The sequence below is a fragment of the Zychaea mexicana genome, assembly GCF_025766255.1.
Source record: "Zychaea mexicana strain RSA 1403 chromosome Unknown BDB00scaffold_152, whole genome shotgun sequence".
Taxonomy (NCBI): Eukaryota; Fungi; Mucoromycota; class Mucoromycetes; order Mucorales; family Lichtheimiaceae; genus Zychaea; species Zychaea mexicana.
This window is the reverse complement of record NW_026516815.1, coordinates 84,189-93,638: the sequence shown is the minus strand read 5'-3', so window position 1 is coordinate 93,638 and position 9,450 is coordinate 84,189. Positions and strand designations below refer to the sequence as shown.

The 9,450-nt window shown below is 42.1% G+C and overlaps 3 protein-coding genes across 3 annotated transcripts; 2 read left to right on the top strand and 1 right to left on the bottom strand.

Moving 5' to 3' along the window:
- Window positions 1–1,164: 1,164 nt before the first annotated feature.
- BDB00DRAFT_856041 (uncharacterized protein) lies at window positions 1,165–1,600 on the top strand (the record flags this gene model as incomplete). The annotated part of the gene is made up of 2 exons (XM_053125767.1): window positions 1,165–1,274; window positions 1,392–1,600. Coding segments are annotated over 2 exons (240 nt in total), but the record flags the coding sequence as incomplete, so codon positions are not given.
- A 4,766-nt stretch (window positions 1,601–6,366) lies between these two features.
- Window positions 6,367–7,382, top strand: BDB00DRAFT_856036 (GPR1/FUN34/yaaH family-domain-containing protein). The gene is made up of 2 exons (XM_053125766.1): window positions 6,367–6,631; window positions 6,799–7,382. Exons 1-2 carry the CDS (start codon window positions 6,398–6,400, stop codon window positions 7,231–7,233), a joined length of 669 nt encoding a protein of 222 aa, XP_052973408.1. The 5' UTR covers window positions 6,367–6,397; the 3' UTR covers window positions 7,234–7,382.
- A 146-nt stretch (window positions 7,383–7,528) lies between these two features.
- BDB00DRAFT_965479 (uncharacterized protein) lies at window positions 7,529–9,448 on the bottom strand (the record flags this gene model as incomplete). Its single annotated transcript, XM_053129784.1, has 4 exons — window positions 9,304–9,448; window positions 9,042–9,177; window positions 8,721–8,944; window positions 7,529–8,601 (listed from the first exon to the last, which is right to left on the bottom strand). The coding sequence occupies exons 1-4, from the start codon at window positions 9,401–9,403 to the stop codon at window positions 7,529–7,531; spliced, it is 1,533 nt and encodes a 510-aa protein (XP_052973407.1). The 5' UTR covers window positions 9,404–9,448.
- Window positions 9,449–9,450: the final 2 nt, after the last annotated feature.

Here is a 9,450-nt window from a genome sequence, read left to right as displayed (position 1 = left end):
GAGAAGCTCCAATATCTGCAGGAAAAGATATCTCTAGAGTTTGGAAATCCACAAAAAACGCGCTTGTTTAGAGCGTTTTATAACTTGAACTGGATATATGTTTTTATAAGTATTACGATACAGTAATTGAGAAGCTTAATATAAAAGAAGAGACTCCATTATCATTTCAAGCTACTATTGTCCCTAGCTTTATCACATTGTACTACACTTCGCTTCACTATTTATTTAACGCTTGCCATTACAGCTTTAACTTCAAAACAATGCCTCCTACAAGGAGTTTTGCCGAATCTACGAAATTTTTTATCAGGGGGGTCGGAGGATGCCTATAAACGTTTCTTCATCCTTTTCGTTATTGCCACTTATGCTGCAACCTTCTTCTATTTTTACTTCGTTATCGTCGTCGATGTGTGGAGTAGTAGACAGCGTAAAATGCGATACCCCGTAACACGGTCCGAGCTTCCAAATCGCTACGAAGATTCGCTTGCACGCATTACGTTAGCCAACCGGGTTGACCGACAGTTTATTGGTTGCTGTGGATGCACTGTTGCCGCTTTCGATCGCCTGCATCGCCGGTTCGTGCGCTTTTATCTGGCTTTAAAGCAGCGTGGTCGTAAACGGTTTTTACCAAGTGAAGCCGTCTTGGCTCTCACTCTGACCTGGCTTCACACATACAACAGACAGGACACAACCGGTTCCCTCTATGGTGTTGTGCCAGCTACTACCTCGAGAGCAAGGAATCTTGGTCTAGAGACGCTGTACAAGGTCTTCTCAAATGAGAACGACAGGCGATGGCGAATTCGTTGGTCATCACAGCAAGAAATGGCTCGATTTGCATCAATCATACAGCATGTCGAACCATCGTTGCAACGTGTATTCGGTTTCGTGGATGGACTCAACCTAAGAATCGAGAATCCAGGCGAAAACAATATTCAAGACGCGTACTACAATGGATGGCTGTCTGACTGTTATGTAGCACAGGACATTGTTTTCACGCCGAATGGTCGCATATGCTGGATCAAGTAGGTGTCATGCTAATTTACTTTTACTTCATGTCACATTGCTATCTAGTATGAATGGATCACTGACAATTGAGCTTAACTTAGCTACAACTGCCCTGGATCATCGCATGATTCTAATATTACCGAGCCACTCCTATCTACAGTTCTTCGAGAAAAACGCCTGCAGGCTACCGGCTTCTTGCTGATTGTGCTTCCCGCGATCTGCTGCCATGTCACTGCCAAGATTTTTAAGGTTCCGAAGATGAACAGCCGCGAGTACGACAGAAACCAGTGCCGTTGGTATGGTGTTATTACAAGAAACCGACAAGCCATTAAATGGGGAATGCGATCAATTCAGTCATCATAAATCAGAGGTTATATCTTACCTCTTAGTACAGATGCCACCCAACGTCGAATGATTTTATATATAATATTCAAATTACATAACTACCGAGTTTCAGAAGTACAACTAAGTCAAATTAGACGCGTTTACCAAGAAGCTTGGAGCGAATCAAACGAATAAGTGAGTAAACAGTTTATTCGGTATAAAATCCTTTTTGGAAGACCTTTCTTTTATCCCTGCAGGATAAACTTTATTTTTCTTGTGTGACCATGTTTATCCTATCCGGTATAAACATTTTGGAAGTCATCCGATAGCGTTACAGGTATATAGCATGGGCGTAAACTGAAGTGAAATGCCCCTTTGGAAAAGAACAGCGCTTCTATTTACATTGAACACCCAAGTTTTTGATCTCCATGTGGTTTGCTGGGGAAGGTTCGATCGATGTTTTGCAAGTAAGTTCCGCTATTTGACGCGCCAATAAATGTCCCAGTTTCTAATCCAATCCGACGCTTCAGCTGCTTTTACTTCGTTCAGAACTTGCTGAAGTTTTTAGATCAGTCTTACATTTATGTTGAAAGTTTTATCATGGTGTACTTGTATTGGGTTTACTTTTAAGCTTTCGTATTGATCCACTTACTTGGGGGTTTGTCCTGGCCTTGGGAAGCTTTAAAAGAAAAGCAAACGAACTGCAGGAGATTACGTTCAATGCTGAGAAGGGTGAATAGTTTTCCACGCTTAACTGACAATCCATAAGAGGCATGTATTAGTCTGCATTACACATTCACTATCAGCAACTAAATGTGCTTCTGATAGGTCGTTTGATAGGCGTAGCGCCTTCTCGGTATGATAAGGCAAAGTCACTAATATTATATGGACCATGCAATTTTTACTTCAGACATGCTTCATATACCATTTTGCTGTAAAAAGTTAGAGCCGGTTTCACGAGTGACATACTAGTAGCTCGCTTCATGAACAGCGAGTATTCACAATTACGAACTTGCGGAATAAATAAAGACACAGAAAAAAAGTCTTGTGAGCTCAAGAAAGTAACAGTGATGAGTACAATAATAATACCACCATAAGGGAAACTGTTGCCAAAATGATTGCATTTGCAAAAGGACGTGAGCCTTAGATGGAGGGTCTTAATTTACCAGAAGCAGCGTATACTCGTGACGCTCAGCAGCAGTCAGCATATACTCGTGATCGAAGATTCTATACTATATCAGCAGCAGCATACAATCGGGATGGAGGATTCTACTTTACTAGCAGCAACGTATACTCGTCATGGGCTAGTCTCCTTTGGCAGCATCAGCATACATACACTCGGAGTGAGCTGGTTTGTATGTAATGGTAAGGCAAGCCAGCAGCAGAATCTGTGATAAAGAAAATCTGTCAAGCGCTTGTATTCTTCTTGTTTTTTTCTTCTTTCGGTTATTCTTGAAGCAGCTATTGATGTCGAAGTAACAAGCACAGCAACTCAATACAATATGGCGGATCCCCAGGGAAAGGTCAACTTAATGCTTGATTGAAAGGATATCATATTCATCAAATACTTTGACATTGAAACGCAACCCTCAAAGTAAGTGGAGATGACAAATTTATATATACCTTGCAACGATACAAGTGAGACATGGATATTTATGCTCTTTATCATACATGTAACGGATAATAATACAAAAGCCCCGTGGATCATATCGTTGTTAAACCTAAGTATGCTGTTTAGTCGCTTGCGGTCGTGATTAAACTAATGGTTGGAAATGCGAGCAATACATAACTCGAATTTTATGAGGCAAATAGTGTAAAAATGATAGGCAAAGAGAGGGTGTCGCTAGAAAGTTTTGCTTATTTTATTATAATGGATCTGTGGTGGCAATGTTTATATGATAGGAAGTGAAACATACAATGATTGACGAACTACAAAAAACATCAAGAGCTTTCATCGAGCATGAGCTTCAAACGGGTGATATTATTTGGGCACAAAAAGCTTTGACAATCAATGAGTGAGTTTGCTTCATGGTTTCTGTCAATTTTGGGATCATACCGAAAGGGAGGCTCAGCTAGGAGGAAGCGCGCTTGTCAAATCTTTTAATGTCTTCTTGTTATTATTATATCTGTACCTAGACTCAAATATTTGAACGTCAAGTACCAAGACGTACCGGCCTACTTGACGGATATATCAACAATCAACAGCAGCAGAAGCAACAGCTACAGTAGTATGATATTGGTGAACCCAGTATCACTATGAGCCGTCGTGCTTTACATTGTATGATTACTCTATAATTCATCAATAAGTAGAGCATATTGACGACTAACTACCATTATAAGGCGAGGGAGTTTGTAAAACAAGAACGCTGATGACAAATCACTAACCTTTATACAATTAGAACGAATGTTATAAGCTAGATATACTTCTTCAACGTTGTATCTACGTTTTAGTATAATCTCACAATTTCCAACAGAGCAACTTCACACACATAATAACGAGCGAGTAATCTAAACATAGTAGAAGCTAACAACTTGTAAGCTCAATCCCCACTAAAAAGCTAAAGTGTCAATGCTTGCTTATTGTTGCAGATCCTTAAAATAGCTTCAAAAAATGGTGTCACTATTACTGCAGAATCATATAGAAGTTGGAAGATTCTTAAAGCGGCCCGAATCACAGGCTGATCCCTACTACAGATAGAGAGTGGTCACGGAAGCAAAGGGAACAAGGTTAGTGTTTTGAAACTTACTAAATCAATATCACAGAGCGAAAACTAACCGGGATGATTGGTGATGGGGACAAAGAAGCGTGAAGTGTTATTATTGAAAGGCGAAACACTGAGTTTTATTGAGAGGGGTATCTTCGATTTCGTCTTTTTGTTGGTGTGACTTGGCTATAACGGCGAGTATTATGTTTTGCCTCTAATGTGTAAATTTACATACGGGTGGGGCTTTATTTGTACAAGACTGCAACGTCGACGAGAAGCCTAGAAACAGTAATGGCGGAAACCATCGGCTTTAGAATGAGAACGACGTCGACAAGAAGTACTCTGTACAATTCTTGTACATATGCAACTGCTTTGAAAACTACCATTTAAAGAAATGTGTCATAAAAAGTATGACGTTTGTACTGCTTCAATGGAAGAAAAAATTTGCGAACCAACCAACTGGTCACAAAGTTTCCGTACGTCTAATATCAAGTGCAGGCAGAATAGCACGCTTCGTTCACTTAACGGCACTAATACCCAACTAAAGCATGGATGCAGTGCGTCATCGTTGTCGGTGCTTAGATGTTATAATGTTACCTTTGTAATCTGTATGATGGTGCATCATGCTCAAGAGCAAAAGACGCATAGCATGCGTGAAACTTGCATCGACGGTTGTATTAATAGTACTGTACAGCACAGCGATATACACATGTTAAGAACTTTCAAAGCACGAAATAAAGTTCTGGCGCCCGAATGTTTCATGCTATCTTTCACTTGCATTGAAAAGTAAAATAACAAGGAGAGCAACGTATCACTAAACAGCCAAGGAGCGATCTATGTTTGACAAAGGTGAGTACAAGAGGTTGCTAATGATAATGAAAGAAAAACAATAAAGGAGTGGAGCGGGGGGAATTTATGCCAAAGACACACACAGGGCGAAGTCGGCCAGAAATACATCGTCAATATCTTTACCTTAAAGCATAGTTAGAGAACCTTCAATGTGGAAGCAGGGCTCAGAGAAGGGCGGCAAATGAGGCAATGCGTAGTATATGTATGCAACCAAGATAATCGATAACATTAAAACCAGTCATATGCGTCTCGTACAACCGACACAATCATCACGCGGTTTATACTCTAGCGTTATAAACCGATCAGCCACACGTCGTGCTTGCATAACAAGAGCAGCACAATAATCACGTTATCGTTAAAGGAGAGATGGCTGTTTACTTAGCATGAGACGAGAAAGGTGGGTCATAAAATTACACCATGTTTTTCCAAAATGTATTTTTTTTTCTGCAAAGATGGCTAACCTTAAAAATCGTTGCAGAACTTCTCACGGAACAGCAGCATCGTTTTTTCGAAACATTGGTCGTTCAAGAAGATATGACAAAAGCAAACTTTCCGGTCGTGCTAATAAACTAGATGCTGACAAAGCACACCATTGCTTCCCCGCACAAAAAGGATTACAACATCAGCAGGCTGATTAGCGGGTGGATGGCGGGGTTATTGATCCGATGTGGAGGGTGAATGGTGCGTCTCTCCAGAAGTCCACTTTGAGTGTGCAACGCCCCTCAAATTTTTACCGCTGGGACCAAGGCGCGGAAGAACATTCAAGTGAGCCTTTTTTTTTTTATTTTGCTGGAGCAGATTTGATGCATTACATGGAATGGATTGACGTGGTACCGGCTACACCTTACTCACATAAACGATGCACGCCTTATATGTTATCGTATTCGCTTTTGTGAAATATTTCCCAAAAGAAAAGGGAAAAGGGGACAAATGGAGGCTTTATTTTGACACGGATATCCTTTTCCGCAAATCAATTTTCCCACAAACCCCAAACTTCGTTCGGTGCCCCTTCTGCCTGTGCCCCGGACTGGTCCAATTGCGTAAGCTCCGATAGTAGCACTTTGTGCCACTCATCATTCTGGGGTTTAAAGATACGAATCAAATCGGCTAATAAGCCCAGATGTGGGGAAAAGAAGAATAGACAGTTTCTGTTTTGCAGAATTTTGCATCCGAGGACATACACACATACACCCATAGCAGACTGATGTATAGCAGATTAATAACGGCCATGTAAGGTTATATGGTGGCTGTGCGTACAGTATGCACACACTCACATACACTTACATCTTGTGGTATTTGATGGGCTGTTCTCGGGCGGGGGGAAGGGGAGTAAGAAGCAGAGCTTGAAACAGAAAATAAGTTGTAGAGGCCGCATATTACACACGGTGTTCGGTGTTTATATTGGCTGCCCAACCCAAAAAAGAATTTTTCGAGAGCGCTTTTATTATATAAGACACCACGGCAGAAGGACCGACTAATCATTTTTTTTTCTCTAACTTGCTTCTTTGAAAAATACCATGTCCACAACTGAGCAACCTCAAGACCTTGAAAAGGTTCAAGTGCCACAACAGGCGCCTCCACCCGCTGTTGCTCGACGCTACGTTATCGCAAATCCCGGACCCTTAGGGCTGAGTTCTTTCGCTCTCACCACTTTTGTCTTGTCTCTTCACAACGGTGGTGCTGGTTTCCCAGCAAGCAGCCCTAGCAATGTTGTTGTTGGTTTGGCGTTCTTCTATGGTGGTCTCGTCCAGGTAACTATAACTACCGCTTTGTTTCACATAGTCACCATGGCTACATACTTTGGTTGTCATGGTTGTGTATCTTTCTCTGCCGTGGCTACATGTTTCATTGCCGGTATCCGAATTTGGGTAGAACTTTTTTTATTATCAGATAAACTGACTTCTACTTTGTCAAATAGCTTCTTGCTGGTATGTGGGAATTCGCAACTGGAAACACTTTTGGTGCCACTGCTTTCTCAAGCTACGGTGGTTTCTGGTTGTCCTATGCTTTGATCTTCATCCCTGGTGCTAATATTGAAGGTGCATATGCTGATTCGGAACCAGATGTATTTAAGCGTTCGATGACTATCTATTTGATCTCGTGGGCCATCGTGACTGCTATGCTGTTGATTGCCTCTCACCGTTCATCAATCGGCATGGTCCTTTTATTCTTCGCCTTGCTCGTCACTTTCATCTTGCTCGCTGCCGCCGAGTACAACAGCAGCATCCCTACTAAGGTTGCAGCTGGTTCCTTTGGCGTTATCACCTCTGTGATCGCTTGGTACAACGCACTTTCTGGGATGCTTACCAAGGAATCTTCCTATTTCTTGCTTCCTATGGGCAAGTTGCCATAAATTCCGTATACACCAAATATAACCTTCCCTGCCTACATATACTCTTTCTCTTACTAATCTCTCTTTCGTTCGTTGTATTCATTTCATATTTTAGTAATTTTTCTCTTCTCTCATATATCATTATTACAAAGAAACCTTAATAAAATTTATAGTCTCAGTTGTACATGCATCACATATGGCTTTTTTATGGAGCGATTGATGGAGCAAAAGTTTTCCCGACAAATATTGCCGCAAAAGGGACAATTCTAAAGTCTAATCGGGTACAAAAACTATCAGCGCGGCTGCTGTATTAGTCTTACTCTTCCTCGCTGCTACCCTCCTCTTCTTCAAAGAACTCCTCGTTGACCCATTCGATGAACTTGGAATCTACTGTTTCAGTGTCTTCAGTAATATCTCCAAACATTTCAGCAGAGCCTCCTCGTCCAAGCCACAAAGTTATGATCTTTGCTGCAGCCTTCTTCTTGTCAGCAACTTGTGCCCATTCCTCAAGTGCCCATGCGCTGTACGCCCATCCAATATACCCGCTTGTTAGCACTTGACGATCCGTGTCCACTGCTTGCTTGAAATAGAACTCGGCGTTTTTTAATAACTGCGCCTTGTTCCGCTGGGCCACCGGAAGATCAAGTCGTGCCCGAGCTATACTCAAGTCGCCAAGCTTGTTTAATATACTCAAGTTCTTGCTTTCGATCTGCAGTGCCGCTTTTAAAGACTTGTCCGCTTGTGCGTAGTTATGCCATACATCTGCAGTTGGCTTCCCGCCTTCTTCTTTTGTTATTAATTCGGCATAAGACCCGAGCACATCTCCTCGATCACACATGGTTTCAACGTGTCGAGGATCGAGCTGTTGAATGACCTCGTCTAGTCGACCGATGGCTTGTTGGAATAGATCATGGTCGACGCGTTTTGATGCCAAAAACGATCGTTCTGCTTGTGCTGAAAAGTTCTGGGCTTCTTTTAGGTTGATTTGGATGCGTGCTTGCTTGTGCTCCTTGTCGTCTTCCGATGTGCCTGCGAGCCACTTCTCGGCAATACCAAGCTTGGAACGCGATTTGCTGAACAAGTCGATGGACGACTGGTATGATGCAAGCATGGCTGCCATGGTTGTCATTGTATCGGACATGGATACTAGTGTCTCAATCAGGGAATAAGCGGTAGTAGGCTCAACTTCGGTCACTGTTGCAAATTCATCAGGTTGCGTCGCTACTTTATCTTGTTTGTCATCATGCTTATGGTCGTCGTGGTATACGTGGTCGTGGTGTGCCTCATTGTGTTCTTCGGTTTGTGCTTCGCCGGCGTTATTTTGATCGTCAAAATCCTTTTCCTGAAGGCTGTAAACAGCCTCGAATAGCGAAATTGCTTCCTGCAACGCTGTCGTTCCCATGTGCGTAACGTCAGATTGGTTAGATGAGAGCTGATTTGTATAATAAGAGCAATTGTATGGCCTGTGCGATCCAACCCCCTCTTAATTACTGATATCGATACATTACCCATAGCCGATTGCATGTACTGATTATCTATCTCGGTCGTGTCTTGCAGGATTTCCGAGCGCAGATGTAAAGCTTGTGCAAGATTATACTGAGCATCTGTCTTGTTACCATCCAGCGTTAATGCACGTCGAAACTTTTCAATCGCCTCGTCCAACGTCTTTAGTTTTTCCTCGGGTACTGTATGAGCAGGATAGAATCCAACCAGGATATACAGCACGCGTCCCCTTTATTGAGTGGTAACTCCAACACATATCAGTAAATCATGGCTTTGCAATTTTACTGTACTTTCTCTCTCTCTCTCTCTTAGTAGAGGACAATTACCAGTTGTAAAGACAGTCCGCGTCTTGATCGTTCAAGGAATGAGCTTTGCCGTACATAGTTGCTGCTCGCTCATAATTGCGCTGCGCACGGTCACCTTCTCGATATCGTTCACCTTGTTCCTCAAACGCGATTCCCTCTATATAAACGGGAGTGCAGCAGCGTAGATTGGACAGAAGTTTTTATTCAATATAAATTGACACGATCTATTTCGCGCACTCATACAGTCTACGATTATGCTCTCCATTCCTTGTTCTCCTTTTACCTGTAAGGAAATCGTCAAATGTTTCAGGATCTTTGGCCTTTTTCTTCGGTTTTTCGTTTTTTGGTTTCGCAGGACCACGTCTGTTTTGGGGTCGGCTCATTGGAATCAACACTTATTGATTTATGTATCGTTGCAGGAAAAGTGTAA